Source organism: Phascolarctos cinereus, unplaced genomic scaffold (genome assembly GCF_003287225.1).
Source record: "Phascolarctos cinereus isolate Bilbo 61053 unplaced genomic scaffold, phaCin_HiC Scaffold_1;HRSCAF=81, whole genome shotgun sequence".
Classification (NCBI taxonomy): Eukaryota; Metazoa; Chordata; class Mammalia; order Diprotodontia; family Phascolarctidae; genus Phascolarctos; species Phascolarctos cinereus.
In genome coordinates this window covers 60,960,339-60,982,256 of record NW_027555514.1, presented here as the reverse complement: position 1 = coordinate 60,982,256, position 21,918 = coordinate 60,960,339, and the positions used below count along the sequence as shown (strand labels likewise).

General features: G+C 37.3%; 1 protein-coding gene across 1 annotated transcript in view; it reads left to right on the top strand.

Moving 5' to 3' along the window:
• The window catches only part of CUNH10orf67 (chromosome unknown C10orf67 homolog), a 105,552-nt gene that overhangs the window by 25,891 nt on the left and 57,743 nt on the right, over positions 1–21,918 (top strand). Inside the window, exons 5-8 of the mRNA XM_020978253.1 lie at positions 850–996; positions 7,312–7,459; positions 8,593–8,651; positions 12,984–13,049. Of these exons, the coding sequence (XP_020833912.1) occupies positions 850–996; positions 7,312–7,459; positions 8,593–8,651; positions 12,984–13,049 (420 nt within the window). The remainder of the gene's footprint in view (positions 1–849; positions 997–7,311; positions 7,460–8,592; positions 8,652–12,983; positions 13,050–21,918) is intronic.

Genomic DNA, 21,918 nt, shown 5'->3' with positions numbered 1-21,918 from the left:
AACTTTAGAATGTTTAAATGAAAAATTTTCTATTTTAAAATGAAAACCTTAAACTTCAACAGTGAATGGTATTACTTTACAAGGCAGTGTCTACATTCAGTTTTCATTTGCTGAAAGCTACTGCATTTGTATTATTTTTCAGCACTTAATATATATGTGCTGCTAATCACATGAGCATCTGAGCAGCTGATGCCAAGTAAGTGGAATCTTTTTTCTTCCCAAACTCATAGACTTCCTATCACTGTTGCAAACCTAAGGAGAAATAATTAAACTATTGAAATTCAGAGGCCCCATCTTTTTATAGGCTCAAATCCTGCCAACCCCTCAGTGGAGAAAATGAGACAAGAAACTCTTGGTTATAATGAATAAGTAGCTTAAAAAAAAAACCAATAACAGGGTCAGCTAGGTGGTACAGTGGATAGATCACCAGCCCTGGAGTCAGGAAGACCTGAGTTCAGATTCAGCCTCAGACACATAATACTTCCTAGCTGTGTAACTCTGGGCAAGTCACTTAACCCCAATTGCCTTATTAAAACAAAAACAAAAAAACCCCCAATAACAACCATATTTTCATGACCCATGCAAGCAAAAAGGCAAACTATGCTATGTATGTCATTCTATAAATGTTTTAGTGCGTAATTTCTTAATGTCTTTTAGGATAGAAAGTACTATGCTCAACATTGCTGGCTTTGGAAGATATAACATCTAATCTTTGGGGTACAATTATAGAAACTTATACTTGGGAGTACTAAGTCATTTAGAAAAGGACCACAGAGGTAAAAGACCATATTGTTACTTAATTTTGTCTGATTTTTATTTTTGATTCTGGATGTTTTTTTTTTCCAACAGCACTTCTTTGAAGTAGATGAAGAAGTTGCAAAAATACCCTCAGTGAATATAAATATTTTCAAAAGAAAGCTTATGGAGAAAAATGATATAATAACAGATTTACAGGAACAATTAGCATCCTATAAAGAAAATAAGTTTTCCAAATTGGTAAGTTGAAAGGGAAAGTATGGGCTAATTGTGAAAATATCTTTAGCAAATATCAAAAAGATTCAATTTCAGAGGGAGGAAAGTTTGTGTGGTCAAAATTATTACCCCTCTTGAGAGAGCTTGTAGGTCATAGAAGGAATTAAGCTAGTACTTTTTTTTAATCTTGGAGGCACCTTGTAGAAGATCCAGTTCAGAAACAACAGCAGTAATTTCATAATCATCATAAGAACCGTGGACATTTATGCTAGTGTTTTAGGGTTTACAGATAGCTTCCTTATGCTCTCATTTGAGTTTCCCAGCAATCCTGGGAGGAAGGAACTAAAGGCATTAGTGTCCCCATCTTACAGATACAAAATGAACAATTTCCTATTTAGAATGAAAACAAAGTGCCCCATTTTTTTTTTCCCTTGGGGGAAAACTACTCCAAACTAGAAAACTATCAAAGAAGAAAAAATGGAGGAAAAACACAATTTTTTTTTGGTGGGGGCAGAACTGATCCAATGGCATTGTTTTTAATTTTAAATTTGACCTAAATCAGAAGAGTTTGAAGCTCCCTACTTTATTTTAGAGATTCTGAAAGATGCAATGAATATGAGCTCCTTGAGGGCAGGAACCGAGTGAGTAAGCCCTTACAAAATGTTTTTTGACTGACCAACTGACTTCCTACCAAGAGCCTTAAGAATAGTTCTGAAGCAAGACTTGTTAACCTTTTTTTTGTGTGTCATAGCTCTCTGGTGAAGCCTATAGAGCGTGTCATATATTGAAATATAATTATGAAAGTATGTTTAAAAGAAGTTCATAGATTGTCCAATTTCCCTTCATGCAGAAGAAGTCAAAGGTTGCCTTACTGCTCAAACCATGGATTGATGTCTAAGGAAAGAGAAAAGGAAGTGGCTAGGAGGTTTGACATCAATTTTCCTTCTGAGAAAGAAAAGAAATTTAAAAGTCCAGGCACCGAGAAAGCTGTCCTCATCCTGAGCCAGCAAGGAAGGGTTGAGGTCAAGAACATGAGTAACATCACTCTTGGATTTCTTAAGGAACCCCAATTGCTAATTCAGATTTATCTTGTAATCCCTGGTCCTTTAAACTAAGTCAAGGCCAATCATAGTCAAGAGGCTGAGGATAATCTTATTGATATGTCTAGGGCTGAGCCCCTGACTTTCACATTAGAGAAATTTAGTGGAGCTCTGAGTTGAAGCCATTTTGCATCAGGAACATGATGCCTAAGTCTGAGAGGCCCTGTCTAACCCCAGAGGTCTTTGCTAAAACATGTTCCAGGCCCCATGCAAGGTGGCAAATGATACAAAGATGAAAACAACTGTGTTCCTGACCCCATAGAACTTAGAACTGAATAAATGTGTGCAAGCTACCTTCACAAATAAGGAAGAAGCAAGGTAAAATAAGGTATGTGGCAGGTAGGTGAAAGAGAGACTTAGACAAAAAGCGATTTTTAAAACACGTGAGGCGGAAGAACCCCATTCCCCCCCTTTTCTCATCCCCTTCCCATTCATATATTTAAGGCCAAACACCATTTCACTCTTCTTTGCCCCATGCCCCACCATTCCCAGCACCCCTCCCCCCAGTTTCTAGCATAGAGCTTTGTCCATAGTTGGTACTCAACAGATATTTATTGAATGGATTAAAAAATCAAATCAATCCACTAGCCTTTATTAAACCCCTAGTATGTGCCAGACACTGTGCTAGAGAGACAAAAATGAAAAATGGCCCCTGCCTTCAAGGAGCTTACATTCTATTGGAATGGAAAGGTCTTTTATCACTGGTTCACTTTTCCTGACCATGTTTTAGATTTTTCTCTATTACACTGAGATTGTATAAAGATTGTGAGAGTGGTAAACTGTTTGGGCGTATGTTATATAGAAAGTCCTCTTGCGGGGGACAGGTGGCCTAGGTGCCCTTCCAGGGCTGATATGGCCGCAGGTCAGGGATGTGTGGGGCTTGTATCTTGTTTGATTTCATGACAATGTGATATAGAGCAGAAAAGAAAAAAGAACATTCCCCCTGCCTCTATGTCTCTTTTTAAAAATGCGTGTGCTGAAAAGAAAGCATAAGGGAAAATGCTTTCTACCCTTTGGGAATAATCTCCTAAGAAAGTCTGCGCCTTGTAGTGAAGTACATTCTGGTAAATCAGTGAGGACTAAGTGAAGACTTCGCCTTATACAATTGCCCCACCTTGTGGTGAAAAAAAGAGAGGTGCCTAGTGTCTGAAGTTGGAGAAACTGATGGACTTTTGGGCAGAATTGCTTCGTAGAAGTTGCCGTAAAACCAGGGATAGCCCTGGAATACCTATGATATTTTACTGACATTGGTAATGAAATCATATTAAAAAAATCTTAGTGTCAATCAGCTTTATTATCTTTCACATGTACTTTTCTGGGGGATTTATTTTTAAGAACAGTATTTCAACAGTTGTTTTGGGAAATGAAGATACATTAACTAATTCTTTAAATGGCACATTCTGACAAAACAAATAGAAGAAGTAACATCTTTCGGTAACAGAAGATGAATTCCCTCATTAATTAGTACCTGCTCCACCGCTTTGCGTTGTTTTGGAAAAGTTCTTGTGGGTTTTTGTGTGGGGTTTGATTTTTTATTGGTGGGGGAGGGGGGGAAATGCAGTAAGAGTGAATGGGCAGGGGCAGCTAGGTGTCAAAGCAGATAGAGCATCACCAGCCCTGGAGTCAGCAGGAACTGAGTGCAAATACAGTCTTAGACACTTACTAGTTGTATGTCTCTGGACAAGTCACTTAACCCTGATTGCCTCAAAAAATTTAAAAAAAAAAGAGTGAACAGGTACAGGGAGTTGTCAGTGGCCAAGAAAAGTTTAGGAAGCAAGTTTATATCCATTTTCTCTTTCCTGTTATGATGGATTGGAGTTAGAGGCCGTGAGTTTACATCCTCCCTATGCTATTTACTCCTCGTCTCATTTGGACAGGTAATATAAGGAAAATGAAGGGGTTAGACTTAAATGATTTCAAATGTTCCCCAAGAATATGTGGGGCATGGGTAGAAAAGAGAAGAGTTATATTATAAAATAATCTTTTCTCTTGGGACACTTTTTTTTTTAGGCAATTGGGGTTAAGTGACTTGCCCAGGGTCACACATCTAAGTGTCAAGTGTTTGGCCTGAGACCACATTTGAACTCAGGTCCTCCTGACTTCAGGGCCAGTGCTCTATCCACTGTGCCATCTAGTGGCCTCCTCTTGGAGCATCTTAACGCTTAGCCTTTGTCCTCTCCCAAGCGGTGCTCTTGGTTTAGAGCATCTTTTCTTTAAATGTTCTTTGCCCCAAATGTTGACAGGAGCAAATGAGCCCCCTCCCACCCACCCACGTCCTTGGTGAGCATGCCTCTGAAACAGAGCTGTCACTCAGGAGAGATAGCACCCCAGGGCTGCACTGCCTCTATGTGTTACCCAGTGTCTGGCTGTCACTTCCCCAGGAAAGCACCTGCTCTTCTCTGAGGCTGTCAGGGGACAGTGGGCTGGCATCAGGCAGCCCCTCCCTGACCCATATCTTTTTGAGAAGCCTAGATATTAGGCATGATAGTTGCAGAGATGAGACAGACTTGCTCCTCCACCCTCTGATAGAAGCTGCTGAGAAGATGCAGAAAGGCCTAAGGTAGTCCTTGTGCTTCCTAAAGTTATTCCCACTCTCACAGGGATGTTTTGGGGCCTCAAGGGCTGAGGACCGGGGAAACTACATATGTCACAAAGACTCAGTTGAGAAATGGCGTATATGCCAAGCAGGCTAGATATTCAAGGCGTGGTTATGGGGTAACAGAAGTGTTACCAAAACTTTGTAAAAGTGCCCAAAGTACTCAGCCTCATGTGATAGAAAATCTTCATTTCAATCGTGTAAATGCATTTATTTTTAAATAATTCAAACTGATAATAGATCAGCACAGATAGACATTTACTGTACAATGTAGTTTTAAAGGACTGGATGTATTTTGTTAACTACCATTTAATGATCACCTTCCTCCTAATTGTGCTTTGCTTACACTATTTAATTTAAAAGTCTCTTGGTTTAAGCAAGCCAAAAACTACTGCTGTGGGCAGATGGTAGAAAAAACACTCCCACAAAACCTGCCACTCAAAGTGTAACAGATGACTGTAGCTACAGAGAACTATTCCTTTGTTCATTTTGCTAATGAGTGTCCTCATTGCTTCAGGACACTGAATAGTTAATTACTTGCAGTTCTTCTTTATAACAGATGGTGGAGCCAGAGCTAAAGATTATCTGAGAGAAGAATGAGTTATAAATTGATGAATGAGGAAATTAACCAGTTCTATTTTCCCAAGTTATTGCTCTAAGACAATAAAAAAAAATGAAGTAGGGGTAGTATTTAGGTCTTAAATCATGTTAAATTCTTCACATCACTTCACCTGATTAATTCAAATTAGGTTGTTTAGTTTATGATAATAGGCCCTCCTGTAATCATCAGCTGTTGATATTCAAATTCTGCCACTGGTAAGGAACTAATTCTTAAGCCTATTAAGGTCTGGACGGGTTATTTTAAAAGCCTTTTGAGTCTATAAATATATTCTGAAGTGATTTAGAATTGGATAATGTCAGACAAGAAATGAATGACTTCAAATATGAGAGGTCTTTATTAAGAAAACAACGGTTGATATTTATGAGATATAGGCAAGTTTTTCTAGTTAATAATAATTAATTATACCTTATTAATTAAAAGAACCCAACATTTCTAGAAAAAAATATACTTTCCCATCAAACAAAAATATAAATATAACTCAAAATAATAGCCGAATTTATCAGGATTTATTATTTCAGTTGCCCTTTTAAAAATCTAAAATAAAATTTAAACATGCATATTTGGGAGTGAATCACAACTTTATATAATACATGTTAGCTACATTTTTTCTTTGAAATGATTGGGAATCATGCAGGCAAACAAGTCATTTACCTTCACACATCTTTTAAATTAATCAAAGGGTAAGAGTTCTATTAATTAGGATAAAAATATTGGGGTCTTGGAGTGAGTTTCATCACTTTTGTTAGTAATTATTCAGCATTTGTAGCTAGAGATTTTTCATTTCTCACTTTGACTGAAGATGGCTTTCAAAGCTCTAATTTATTTATAGTATTCTAGGTAGCAAGCTTTGAGAATCACTCTTTATCTTAGTTACCTGTTTTTTTTTAACAACTACAAGCACTTTTATTTTAGAGCAGAATAAGTGATACATAGAAATGTCATGATTTCCCCTCCCCCTCCCCAGCGAATTATTTAATATCTTTATAGACACAAGGCTTAGTTGGATGTATTATAGTTTGAGGTAAAGTTTGACTCCAGCTTCTAAAAATCTGTTACATCTTCATTTTAAAGAAGAGTGTGGCAGTCACATCAAGGGCGCCATCAGAGAGGATATTCAGATGTTTTCAATAGCTTTGAAACAGACAAGAAAAAAAAAAGACTGGCTACCCAATAACCTTCAGTTGCGTAAGAAAAAGACTCTACCATAATGGACGTGGCAAGATTTAAACAAAAGACACACATAATAAAAATGTAAATGAGTTTGCTTTACTAAAACTATAATTTTAAAGTCTTTTGTTGTAAGTTATCCTGAAACCTTCTTACAAGGTAATCACTGTTTGCATAGAGATTTAAACCGAAGTCTTCAATAGCATTAACCGCTTGCACAGTCCAAGTGTGACAGGCATGCAAAGCCACGTTAATGTTCAGAATATGAATTGCCTCTGGGTGGCTCCTGCACCAAGCAGAAAACCCACTGTGTGGCTATCGGCGGGCCTGATGGACTCCATGTGGCTCCCAGCCTGGAAACGTCACTGGTTTGACATGTGATGTGCTCTTCTTGACACTGGCAGCAGTGACACTGAGCAATAATACAAAAGCAACAAGGCCCCCTCCTTAGCCATGCACTTTCCAACCCCCTGGTGCTGCCCATCCACAGTCTCCCCAGCTTGCCTAGTTACGGACAACGCTTCAGAAACACACAGAGGGAAGTGTGGGTGGAGAGACCCCAGCTGCCTCCCCGGACACAGCCTCCATAAGAAATTGACCTGAATGATGAGGGCGCACAAACAGTATGATATGCATTATTCCTGTCAATAAAATGTCCCCATGTGTTATGGTCTTTGTACATAATGTACTGCAGTCTTTCTTCCAGCAAGCTCTTTCATTTTCTCTATTCATAGGATAAATAAATGTGTAATAGAATTCAGAAAATGATATGTTGGAGCTGCTGTATATTTATGGCTCTTGTGTGTCTCATATTTAAATCCTGGCTTAGAAATATGAAATTTCTGGTCTTTTAGGAATCCTTAAAGGAAGAACACAATGAGAAAATAGCACAACTAGAAAAGGAGATTAGCGACCTCAGAAGGGAAAATGACAGAATGAATAAGGCCACTGCGGAACTTGAAGAGGACCTTCAACTCTGTGAAAAGGCAAATACACTCTTAGGTAACATTTTGAAGTGATCTGTGAGCCGGTTGACGAGTGCAAATCAGTCTGAGTTCCCCTAAGATTTCAATTACAGGCTACCATGTATGAATCTTGCACATTTTTCTAATCCTTTTGCTTGGTCTGCTTGGAATTTGGAACATTCTTGTGGATGATCCATGATCTATTTCAGGGGAAAATACTTTATTTTTTTTTTAAGCATTCTTTTCTGGGAGTCAGGGCATTTGCTGCTCATTTCTGAACTCTACCATTTTAACGTGGTGACATCATGATAGAGCTGTTTAATTCTTGCCTTTTGACTAACGTTTAAGAAACTTAATCTGAAGTTTTGTATGCTTAGAGAAAACTGTAAACAGTTAAGGACTTTCAATAATCTGTAATTCAGAAGTTACATATTGCAAACATAATGCAAAAGCTATATTATGGACGTGTACAAGTTCAGATAATGTTTGAATATGCTTTGTGCAGAAACAGAACGCATCTTAGGAAACATGCTTCTTAACTTCATTTTCTGGGGTTCATTTTAAAGCATAAATGGGAATTTGTATCACAGACTGTGGTGTCACAATCTCTTATAACTAAATTACTAAACACGTGTGCATTTATAAGTGTATTTTGATTATTTGCAGATATGAATGATCTTGTGTTAACTCCCCAGTGCTGTCACTAGGTTGATCAGTGAAAAGCTGAACTGTGTGAAAATAAAATCAGTTACCAAGTCAGCAGTATGACAGCATCGCTCAAATACGCCACCATCCAAAATGTCGGGATTGCACGTTTTCACTTCTCATTTGCTCTCAAGCTTAGCAGGTGTAATCAAGAATGACCTGCTAACACACTTCGTATTGGCTGTGACTAACAGCAGAGATGTCCGCAGCTCGTCCTGAGGAGAAGTGGTGGGCTCGTGCACACTTGGCTCTTTAAGTAACTTCTTAATCTCCATCTGACCAGCAGGCTGAACAGCAGGAAGGAGGCTGGGAAGGTCAAGGGCGATTGTGAAGGTCACAGTCCTGCTAGGACTTTGGTCCACTGTGCATTCCATTGGCTTACAGACTGACCTAGTGCACACAGTTGGAATGCATGGACAGAAGCATGTAATTTCATGGTCTGCTTTTTTCTTCTTTTGTTTTCAGAAGGTGAACTTTCGGCTATGAAACAAAGAATGGAGAATGATCAGAAAATGATTCAAAAGGTACTGTAACTTTTTGACATTGATGAATGACCCTTTTTAATTGAAATATCTGCATGCTTGGGGAACCCGCAGAATTTCCAAGTAGTTATACAAAGCAAAAGAAAATGGACATAATACATGTTCATCTGTCCCATTGCTTATTGTTGGGTGACTAATGATGAGAAGGGATTTTCCCCTAAATTGCAATTCTTCTTTGAAAAGTATAGTTGTTGGAAACCTTTTCTTATTTTGCAAATTTGATAACTTGTGATTAATTGTGAGCCGTTTAAAAGGTTCATAAAGAAGACTGAATGAAATTTTTAATGGGTGTATTTGAATTATGGGGAGAAAAATGATAGGAATCTGCATTTTATGTCTGTTGTACCCATCAGGATGTTGGTATGTGTTGGTTTTTACTTATTTTGATCCTTTAAAGGATTCTCAGTTTCTTCAAGGTAGGTATCCTTTGAACTGATACAGATTGCAGTCCCTCCATGTTGAATTTCTAATCTTTGTCTTTTCATAGATGTTTCATAGAGGACTCAACCTTTCGCTGGCAGCCGCCGCACCCCCCCCCTTATTTTTTTTTACATCTTGATGCCATCGATGTGCCATTCAGTCTATCCCTCACTACGTGACTGGTCCACCTCCTATTCCAGTTATACATGTCTTCAATTATAGCGTTGGCCTCGCTGTTTGTGTGCCAGCCATAATTGGTAACGTGCCATAGTCTACTTGCTCCTGCTGCATGTGTTCCCATTGCCCTTTGAGTTAATGGTTATTTGATTCTTCTGGCAGCATGGTGGTCTCTTTTTGCCATATAGCATCCCTTGGAGAATATCCTTATTAAAGAACAGCACATAGAGTACCAAATATAAAACAGACAGGTCTCTTCCTCCTACTTAATGATAGGCCCAGCTCATCACCCATCTATGGCACCTTTCCAAGATAAACGTGAACTGACTTAATAAAGCACTTGTATATAAGTGAGCCAGGCTTATAGTACATGGTATAAAAATTAACACTTTCATTCCTATTCTAGGGAAAAATTAGTACTCGTAACAGTAGGCAACTCCTCTGATATCAAAGTCAGATAAGATACTTCCTGGCTTACCCAAGCCATAATAATAACCAATAGTAGGTCAATGTTTAAATTTCAGGTGGCTTTAATTTGCAAAACAATGTCTTATTTTGAAGAGAAATAACATTACGGAAGTATTTTCAAAAGAAATGGTCATCTTATCCGGCCAATTTCCTGTAGAAATTTATAGGGTAATTAGTATTCCATTTCTGAATCATGAGAAATCCTCAATCTTCCCCCATCTTCTCCCCCACCTTCTGCTCTGTGTGGAAAAGGAAAGGAGGCTTGATAAATAGTCGTATTTATTCGGTGAAGAACCATAGGAGGAGGGGGAATGTAATCATGGAATTGTAATTTCTATGTTTGTGTTCCTTTTATCCAGAATAACACTGAGAGGAGCAAAAGGCCTACAAATACAGATGACTCCATAGTTAGGGATTATTAGGAAAGTTCCATGGGTGGCCGCCTGGGGCCATGAAAAGTGAAGAAATCTATGAAGCCAGAACCTCCATTCAGATCCTCAAGTTACTGGTTGAAGATATTTTCTGTAACTTTTTCCTTCCCTCACTCGAAGTCTTGGACTTTAGGAAAATTTTGCTTTGGTTCTCCTGCTGTTTCTTTATCAGTGGAGCCAGTTATCTGTTATCATTAGCCTAGTCTTATGTACATGTATAACAGATGGCCGTCCTTATGAAGTAACTTACTCAAAACTTCTTTTACTAAAATATTTACTTCCAATACACATCATAGACTTCTAATGAATTATTGTTGCAATCACAATGCCTTAGACTTTACTCTTACTCTGAGTGATTGCTTAAGTTTCTACCAAAGAGTAGGTGAGGTACTTGTGATCTGACTCCATTTTACTAGCTTGGGAGTCCATCACTGGGCCTTTGCCTGAAGGATTCTCAACTTGGTAGGACCTGCCTAAGCTTTGTTGCTCCACTGGGATATTCTTTCGAGAACCCAGTGCTTAAGAGGAGGCCCAAGTCGATATCCATCCATCCATTAATGAGCACTACTGGGGCCCAGTCATTCAACCTGTTCCAAAATCAGGTAAGAATATTCTTTCCCAGCCCAAATCTCTCTATCTTGCAGTCACAAAGAACAAGTCTGATCCTCTTGCCAAAAAAAAAAAAACACCAGCCCTTCTGATTCTTGAAGACAACTGTCATATTCCCTTTGTCTTCTCTTTTCCAGTCTAAACATTCCCAGTTCTCCAGTCTCAAACACAGGTTGTCCTCATGAGCCTGAAATGAACTCCCTCTTCACCTCTGCCTCTTGGAATCTGTATTTTCCTCCAAATTTCAGCTCAAATACTATCTCATATATATGTTTTTTTCCCCTGATTCCCTAGCTGCTAGTTACCCTGTCCCCCACTTACCTTAGATTTATTTTATATGTATTTTGCATATGCTTGTATAGCAGAGAATTGATAGGAGTCACTTTTGTGGAGCAGATTGGGAGACCCAAGTGGGCAGGGGTCCCTTGATCACCCAACCCCTCCCTTGCCTAACTTTCTCTGTCTACATGTTGTTTAGTCTGGTAAAATGTGAGTTCCTTGACTTGAAGCCAAATTTTGACTTTTTGTACCTTCCATCCACAATTCCTAGTTTTGCCCACTGGGCCAAACAGGGCAAGACTAATTCTTTTTCCACAGAACTTCAACTACTGTGAGCCAGTAATCATGTTCCAACTAAACTTTCCAAATGACTTCAACTGAGATGCATAGAGTGTGAACTCAGTGCCCTTCACCATAATGTTGTTCTCCTTTAGATACCCAGCTTATTGATATTATTCCTAAAATATAGTCACCAAAACTGAATATAATACTGCAGAAGTGAATTCTCCTCACAGAACACCTTCATTTGACAAAAGCAAACAAAAACAGTTCAGTATAACCAGTTAATATCATGGCAGTGACTGACAAAATATACATAATTCTGTTGACATAGTTCCTCACCTCTCCTCAAGAGGAGGAGAGTTTGTTCATCATTTATTCATGAATAGGCTGAGTTCTACTCCCGTTTAGTATTACTTTCATTTAGATACTGTAGTCGTTGTGTTTATTTTTCTCCTTGTCCTGCTTTCTTCACTTTGCATCAGTTCATCCAAGTCTTCCCATGTTTCTTTGAATTCATATTTGTTGTTTCTTCAGGTGCCATAATATTCCATTACATCCATATTCCGTAATTTGTTCAACTGACTTTGTTTCCAGCTTTTTGTTATCATAAAAGTTCTGTTGTGAATATTATGGTACATATATATATGTATATATATACACCACAATTTATTCAGCCATTTCCTAATTGATGGGCTCCTTCTTAGCTTCCAGTTCTTTGTCATAACAAAAAGAACTGCTATGAACATTTTTGTACACTTGAGTCTACTTGGGATAGTTTAAAATTGCTTCCCAAAATAGCGGTCCAGTGTGTAGCTCCACTAACAATGCATTAACGTTTGTTAATATTTGTCATTCCCCTGTTTTGTCAACTTTGCCAATTGACGGACATCAGGTGAAACTTTGGAGTTGATGATATAACCTGTATTTCTCTAATTATCAGTGAGTTAGAGCTGATTTTTTCTATGTGGTTAACAGTTTACATTTCTTCTTTTGGTCATTGTTTATATCGTCTAACCACTTATCCCCAGATCTTTGTCAAATGAATTGCTTGTCACCTGGTAGCCAATTCTCTGGAGATGAGGTGCTAGATTTTCAGGAATAATTGCAAATTAACTAGATTTTCTTAAAATATTTTGAATGTGTATATAAGAGCAACATACTGTAATAATAACTAGTAAATTATCACATTTGATCCTCACAGTGACTCTGAGGTAGATAACTGCAGCTAGCTAAGTGTCATAGGGGATGGAGGGCTGGGCCTGGAGTCAGGAAGATCCAAATTCAAATCCACCTGTTTTGCAACTTTAGGCAGATCACTTAACTTCTGTTTGCCTCAGTTTCCTCATCTGTAAAATGGAGATAATAGCACCTCTCTCCCAGGGTTGTTGTGAGGATCAAATGTGATAATAATTGTAAAGCACATTGTAAATTGTAAAGTGCCTCACACATAATAAGTGCTATATAAATGTTAGCTATTATCATTATTAATATAACATGTCATTCCTCCTGAATTCAAAATTATTTGAAGAGTTCTCTCCACTCCCTTACATTATTTAGAGCAAAATTAATTTCAGTGAAGTCTATTGAACACAAAGAATTTTAAATAAATTCTTATCTTTAATCAGAATTTAATACATTTTCATTTCAGCTAACCTTACTGAAAGACAAATTAAGTGAGGAGCTTGATCAAGAGAAAAGAGCAATTCAAGACATGGTAAGGGTCTTTACCTTTATTTCCTTTTTCCTCCCCCCTGCAGCTCTAGCCTATGACACTGAAAATCATCATTTTCTTGTTTTGAATTTTATTTGCATATTTCTTTATCAAGAAATATTCATTCTTGCTATTCTAAATACTCTAATATATACAATTTGGTAAACTATGGAAATATTTTAAAAGCATAATCATAAAGAAACCATTCTGTGCCATTATGATATTTTACCCTTACAAGAATCTTACTCAGAACCTTGTGTTACATATTTTAAATATGGCTCGCAAGATTTTTTTTTTTTGGTGCATGTTTTGTTGAAGATATTCAAGAAGCATGAAGCATAAGACCACACTAATATAAGGGGTTTGTTAGTCTTAGCTACAAGTTTCCAGAAATGACAGCCCCAGAAGCGCCATTGCTAGATATTTTGGCATCCTGTGGTAGTCTCATAAGAACACTGCCCTTTTTATTCTCCTTTTATAGAGCTTTCCAGACGGCTGGTCCTTTATTTTATCAGTTGACTTTTTTTTTTCTTGCTTCCCCCCTCCCCAGCTGATGGTGTATTTTGGCTTTCAACTGATCAGCACTAATATGTCTTTGTTATAGTCAACTGACTGTGTTTATTATAATAAAAAATAAGACACAGCTTGACTTGCGTCCTAAATGTGGCGGAAAAGAATATGATACTGTTGGGGAGAGAAAAGGTTGTTCATAGAAAATCAAGCCCACTTCAGATATTGAAACGTTTGCTTTTTTCTGGGTTGTCACACTTTGTGCCAAGTCATGACTGCTTCCCTTATTTTGTTTTGTGGCTCTTAGCTTCATGCACTTTGGGTTCCTTGTCATAGAAATTAATGAAAAACAATGCTCTAGGACCACAGTGAGGGCCTTCTATGGGACCGACTTGGAAATGCAGAAAACAAAGACAATTTCAGTTTTCTTTCCAACCAGAACCTTCCTTTTATAATATACATGTATATATAATCCTGAGAACTCTAGATATTTGAGATATCTGTGTCCATATTTATATTTGTGTATCTGAGAGAAGAGAGTTTGTTTTCTTTTATCTATCTATCTATCTATCCCTCTATCTCTAGCTCTACCTACATATATATACTACACATACATATGTACATGTACATACATGCATACATATATATGCAAAATTTTATTTATGTGTATATACACAAAATAAAATAAGGAAAGCAGTCATGAGTTAGTACAAAGTATGACAACCTAGAAAAAAGGATATGTTTCAATATCTAAAAAATTTTCTAAGAACAATCTTTTATCTTCCCAACAATATTCTATTCTTTTCTAGCACATTTAGGACACATATATCTATATATGCATGGAGAGGTAGATAGATGACAGATGGATAGATAGATAGATAGATAGATGTGTGTATCTATGTAGGTAGATATAGCTGTATAAAAGAAACCAAACCTTCTTCTCTCAGAGGTTTAGATGGATCTCTTTCACCCTCCTCCCTTGCCCCCTCTGCCCCTCATTTCTCTCCCATTCCATCAAAGCTCAGCCCTTTTCATTTGTGAACATTGAAACTTCTGGATCTTTCTATATTATGTCTGCATATTTGTATAATTGTATATTGATTTGATTCATTTTAGGAATACTTGTTTGTTGTAGATTATGAACTCAGCTTTATTTTATTGCTTTGAAAGCAGAAGTATGTAAAATCTCCACAAACATACCCATAGCGCTTTTATGGCTTGTCTCTATTATAACTGTCCAGACTGCCTACTTCATGGACATCTTTTTTTTTTTAGGCAATTGGGGTTAAGTGACTTGCCCAGGGTCACACAGCTAGTAAGTATCAAGTGTTTGGTCTGAGGCCTCCTATTTTTACTGTAGTTTTAATTAGTGTTAATGGAATTATTCCACAAAGGGCTAGGAAGATGCTTCCTCCTGACTGGAGATATTTCTTAGGCTCAGGCTGCACCTGTTCTGATCTACCACCAACATCTGCTCTCCCACCTGGGTTCTTCTCCTGGGTCTACCTGTGGAATAGGATGTTAGTTTTCACTTCTCCCCCTATTGTGTCTGAAACACACACACACACACACACACACACACACACACACACACACACACATACACACACACACACCCATGCCTTTAAGAGGTTTTGCCTCAGCTGACCACAGGGAAAGGGTAACGTGCGTGTATCAAAATAACAAAACAACAGGGCCCTTGCAAAATGTATGCTGTATTAAAAAACCTATAGGAGGAAGCATTGTAGTCTTCGTGGATATATTGTGCTGGTGTGAGAGAACACAGCAGTGAAGCACAAACAGTTACTTTTTCACTTTGGGCAGAAGTTGTCCTTTATGGTTACATTTTGTGAAAAATGTTTTTCTACTGAAAATAAATAGCTGTGATTCTGAGAAGTCACTCCTAGAGTGAGTCATCAGAAAGGACCCTAGGAAGCGGACAGAAGTAGTGATCTGAGCCAAGAAAATGGTCATCAGTCACTGGGCTCAGGAGAGAGAAGATCATGGCTCCACAAGTGAGCTGAGACACGTGGGTCCCTCCAATAGCAAAGAAGAGTTTGGGTGGGTGCAGATATGTGATTACTGGCAGTTTGATGGAGGGCACTGGCAATAGGTGGTGATGGTGGGTGCGCGGGCGCGCATGTATGTGTGTGTGTGTGTCTGTGTGTGTGTGTGTGTGTGTGTGTGTGTGTAAAGAAACAAAGTTGTACCAAGTGGAACCAACTTTTACAAATAGCTAATAAATATGATTTGGGAAACCAAACAGGTGAGGGGAGAGAGGCCAGGATTTCCAGAGACCTGGAGCTAGTCAGATCTCCCTGAGGTGCAAAAAAACCCAGCTGTGAGTTCATGAAATTCCAGTTGTCTCTGACCATAGCACACCTCTTTAACTTTTACTCTAGGTTACTCTAAGTTGAACCTGACTTAACACCTCCAGCTCTTTGATCTGATTTCTTCATCCACTTGGTCTTTATTGTATGGATGAACAGGCCAGACTCCTTTGAGGGTTACAGATGTGTGCCAAGAGACTCTGCAGTATTCTAGGCCTTGATGCAATCAGCACAATGTCATCATAAACAAAGGATTCTGGGGAATGCCACCATCTTCCGTACAGAGTCTTTCTTTAGCCTGGACTCTAGACTATATTGCTCTCATCAGTGGTGAACATTTTTGGCAATCAAACATCTCTCTCCCTGTTTTATGCCTCACCTGATGTTAATGATCCTTGAATAGTTATTTCTGCTCTTACTTCTTCCAAGCAATCTAGAATGATTTTGAGATTCCTTGTTGTAAAAAAGAATCTTACTGAATCAAATGCTTTTTTTTGTAATCAACAAATAGCGAGCACAATAAGATCTTATGTTCTCTTCATCTTCCAGTTAATTATGAAATATTAAGAACATGTTCCCTAACTAACTGCTGAATTTTGGTTGAGAAAGCCTACTTTTCTCTTCTTCTGTTTTCAAAGAGGATTTCCCTCAATTCTTTTATAGTTGATTGTACCAAAGTTTAATAAGAAGTGTTTAGTGTGTAAAACTAATCAACAATCTTATTAGGAAAATCAGTGAAACATATTTTTCCAATCTAATATCTATGAAGTTACTAATCAGAAAAGTTGCAAGTGTTAAAATATTTTCCCTTTGCATCCAGTTTTGCTTGGTATATTTTATACAAATTATCAGAGTATAGGTCTATTGATTTTTGATAATTTGACTGTTATTTTAAAGCTAGCAACAATTTTATATTTTATCTTTTTTTAGTTTTATTTTTTTATTAGGTGTTAGTAATAGCTTCTTTTTAAGAATACATAAGGTAGGATAGAATCATATTTCTGTTGAAAAAGTAATTTCTTGGGGGCAGCTAGGTGGTGCAGTGGATAGAGCACCAGCCCTGAAGTCAGGAGTACCTGAGTTCAAATCCGGCCTCAGCCCAAAAACTTGATACTTACTTACTAGCTGTGTGACCCTGGGCAAGTCACTTAACCACAATTGCCTTTAAAAAAAAAAAGAAAAGAAAAAGTGATTTCTTAAATCAACAATTTTCTTTTTTAATCATTGAAAGCCCTACAGAATTGAAACATCAAAAAATCTTATCACTAAAATACAGTATTTGCCCTAAGTATTAATAGACTTAGAAAAATGTAAATATGAATGCTTTAAGATCTTTACACCTAGGGCTTTTGGTGAAATAAAATTGAATACATTTATGACCCTAATATAATTTCAATATATTTTAAAGAAAAAATTTTCTTTTCTTCCTAGTGTTTTGATAGAAAAAAATTGTTCCTAGTGTTTTGATAGAAAAAAATTGTATCTTTTGTAAAAAGCTTTTTGAAGGATGAACCAAAAACTCAAGCAAACCTTTAAATGTCATTAATAGCTATTATTCTTTTTTATTTTCTTCAGATAGAAGTTGTGAAATAAGAGTTTTGTTCTAACTTTATTTGGACTGAACTTTGTGATTTCATCAATGGCTGCCAGTAGCAGACTTTCTCTATCAGTGCAAATTGGCACCTTCTTTGCAACTATCTTAGAGAATCACCTGAGGGCAGGAGTAGTTAAGTGATTTTCTCAAGGTCAAAAGTGAATCTAGATCTTTCCGACTTCCCAAATAAAATATTTTTACTTATTTTTTATTTGGAAACAAGAAATAAAAAGGTCACAATAGAACAGCAACAAAAGGAAAACAAAAGGTCATCTCCTGTACTTTTGATAGACTAATGCTACTTTTTAACTAATTACATAATAATGTTTAGCAAATATCAACTGAAACATTCATTGTCCGGTTTGCGTTAAGGATGCAAACCAAAAATAAAAATTTTAGGTTTTATTCCTATGGTGTAGCTTGAAGTTCTTATGCTTTATTAATTAAATCTGTCTCCCTGATACAAATTCAAGAGAACATTCATTTGATATTTTATCAATTACTTGTCAAGAGTGAAAATAATAGTAAAGGAATATCCAGTACCAGACCAAACTTTCTACATCATCACTTTTTCAGATACTGATGAACTTGGCACAAGGGAACTGTGTCCACTTTTAAGGTCTTTGACTACAGGCTTTTAAAAGACAATTTAAAAATACATCTTTATTGATATGTTTTATTTTTTACATCACCAGAATTTCTCCCAGTATCCCATATAACAAATACTCTTCCTCCTTTGAGAGAGCTGTCCTATATAACAAATCATATTTTTTAAAGAAAAAAGACAAAGGGGAAGAAAAATAAGTAAAACTGATCAATATATTTAAAAAGTCTGAAGGTATATGCAGTGTTCTACACCCTACAAAGGAATGATGTGGGGGTACTTCTTTGTATTTCTTCTTTGGAACCATTCTTTGTAATTCTGCAATATTCACATTTGTTTTTTTGTAGTTATGGTTCTTTCCATCTACATTGTTATCATTAGTTTGTTGTTTTTGTTTTTTTGACTCTGATTACTTCATCTCACATTAGATAACTAAGTCTTTCCACACTTCTCTGTATTTACCATATTCATCATTTCTTACAACATGGTAATATTCTTTTATGCTTACGTACTACAGTGTTTTAGCTATTCTTCAACTGATGGACATCTACTTTGTTTGAAATTGTTTGCTACCACAAAACTATGTTGCTATATTTTGGTTTATATGGGGACTTCTTATCAATGACCTCTTTGGGGCATATGTCTAGTGGTGGTACTTCTGGGTCAAAGGTTATGGACACTTTATGTTACGGTCACTTTATTTGCATAATTCCAGATTGCTTTCCAAAGTGTTTGTACTGTTTCACAGTTCCATCAACAATGCACCAGTATACTTGTCTTCCTTCCAACATTGACTCTTTTTATCTTCTGTCAACTTTGCCAATTTGATGGATGTGACACAAAACCTCAAGTTTATTTTAATTTGCATTTTTCTTATTATTAGTAATTTGGAACATCCTTTCATATGATTAATAGTTTGGAATTATTCTTTTGAGAACTGCATACCTATTCCTTGACTATTTATCTGTTGGCTTTTGGCTTTGACCACAGATTCAGCAAAGGATTGAGCTAGTCAGAAGGGATTTGAAATGCATGTGCAAAGATCACCTTATTCTTAAATCCTTAAAGACAAATTTCAAAATGGCAACATAATTTTATACTTGTATCTTTGTCTCATGGTTTTAAACTGTACTGCAAACAGCTCTTTTTTTTTGTCTTAGAGCTTAGGCTAATTGAGATCATGTATAGTCAGCTATACATCGATATCATTTGAATATGCAAACTCTTGTGTCAAACTAAGCATGAAATTCTATGAGGCATAGATTCCAATATCATTATCCATTATTCTGCTGAAATGAAAGTGAGAAAAGAAAGCAAGCTTTTATTTAATTTAAGTTGCATGAAATAGCTTTTGCAACTGAGACATCTCTTATGTTTTTCAATTTGGACTTTAGTATGTACTGTACTCAGCAGTTCCAGTTTAGAAAATTGCATGTCATACTCAGCATTTCTTACTTAATAATTTGTGTTTACCTTATGTTAGATAAGTCTGCAGTGAATGGACTTTTATTACATTGTTCAAGATGTTGGTTTTATTTAGTGATCTGCAATTGTACTTGCCGATAATGACAGAACTCATGCTGGTCATTGAAACACAATGCTTATATCATGCTGAATTAGGGATAGGGAAGGGGAGTGGACCTGTGATTTCATTGGTGTAGGGAACTCCTGGATGAGGAAATTCCCTCTATAAATGCAAGTCTGCATCTCTTCTGTAGCATATAGTCTTAGAGAGTTGTCTCAAATACTAAGAGGTTAAAGTGACTCACCCAAGGTCTCATTACCAGTATGTGTCAGAGGCAGGACTAGAATTCACATTTTCTTGACTTCAAGGCTAGTACTCTATTAACTACCCCCATGCTTTGACTGTGCTGTCTAAGAATAATGCAGCAAAGGTGCTCCATGTTTGAGAGAAATAAGAACTTGTGATGATCAACTAGAGAATCCAACTGGATTTTTAAAGCTCCTTCTACAGGCCTAACAGTATGCTAGGTACTAAGGATACATAGACAAAAAATGAAGCAATTCCTCCTTTCAACAGATTTATATTGTACTGGGGAAAAAAGCAGTAAACATGGCTTTAATGTTGGCAGGCCTGATGATTCTACTGGCTGGAGGGTTATGGAATTTGAGGTTAACTAGAAGAAATTTTCTTTTTCAGTTGCTAAAGGAAAACTAACAATGAACAAGGTTTTGGTAGCTGTCTCTCAGTGACTGGAAAAACATACCCTTTTATTTGTTTCTTCTTTTATTGATTCTTTTATAGAATATCTGGTATTCTTTTATATTACCTAATTAAGAGTTATCCATAGAAGGAAAAGAGTTACGCCACAGAGAAAAGATACTGCTTGGCTTAGGAATGTGTCCCCTGCATCTTTTCCATTTTGCTTGAGTATTTTCTCTGTGATTTCCTAGGAAACCACATTTTTTTTTTTGTATTGAGGTATTTGCCTTTGAATATGGTAGAGGGATAGAATGTATACAGTTAGCCATTGTAGAGATTTTAAGTTTCAAATGTTCTGACATGATGGGGGATGTTGTCCTTGAAATTTAAAAATTTTAAGAGACTTCCAAGCGGCTACTCTTTTATGAATTCATTAATTTGGACATACCTGGTCACTGAGTCTATTAAACATACATGCACTCTGATACATCTACTTCTATGCTTGGTGACATACTTACTGGGGTATTTATAGCCCATTTCTATCATGATACATCACATTGTAGTGCTAGTCATTGAACTGTGGAGTAGAATTAAAAATTGAAAGCCATAAAATTAACACAAGACAAAAGAGATGATACTGTAGAAACAGCATTAGATTAAGAATCACAAGATGTGGGCTTGAATCTCAACTTTGTGACTCTTTACATGAATGGCCCTAGCCATTTTACCTCTGTGGGTTTCAGTTTCATTGTCTATTGAATGGAAGGGGGTTAGACTAAAGAATTGCTAAGGTACCTTCTGGTTCTATATCGTATGATCTATGATTTTTGTGACTATTTTGCAAGGATTCACCTGCTTTCTTTGAGTGATTTTAAAAATAAAAATATCACAACCTCTCAAACCTTTTCAAAACAGAAATCATTCACCCAAGATAAAGTATATTCAGCTGTCTCCGTTATTTAGGACACTCAGAATTCCAAAGATTGTAAAAAGAACCTATAAGCTGTGAGCTCACTGACCCTGAGCTTGCTCAGCAACCTTCCCCCAACTCTAATGTGACTGACAATGAGGCTGTACCAGTAGAGCCAAGGACCTGGCAGATGCTTACAACAAAATCTCTGTACCCAGTTCCACCCTCCCTCTTTCCAGTGCTATAGATACCCTAGCTCCATGGAAATTTGCCATGGCCACAACAGACAGCCAGATAGTCACAGCCACAAAAGACTGCCTGGGACATTGCAAAGCTCTGCACTGCCAGTGGCAGGGGACAGCCTTGTAACACCAATAGAGTCAGAGCCAAGCCAACAACCCTGTAGCACTAGTGCTGCAAAGCTCTTATCTGTGGGTACCAAGACAAAGAATTCAGGAACAGAAGGAGCAAGACAGGACACTAGGACAGGACACAATTTGTGGGAGTGGAGTGAGGTGGAGAGAGGGGTTGTGCAACACTCCACTAAGCCTGAGGGAAAGAGCACAGCATCCCCATGGGACTAATTCTGACCACCCAAAAGTCACTTGAGGCAGTGACCTAGGCTGGTGAACTGTGTATTATTCAACATGGGAGGAGGCTGAGATGCATTGAGACCTAGTCCCTAAGGAAATCACAATCAGAGGAGAAGGAGTCAGAAAGTGAATGATAGGGAAAATAAAGGGAATGATGGAGACTGAAA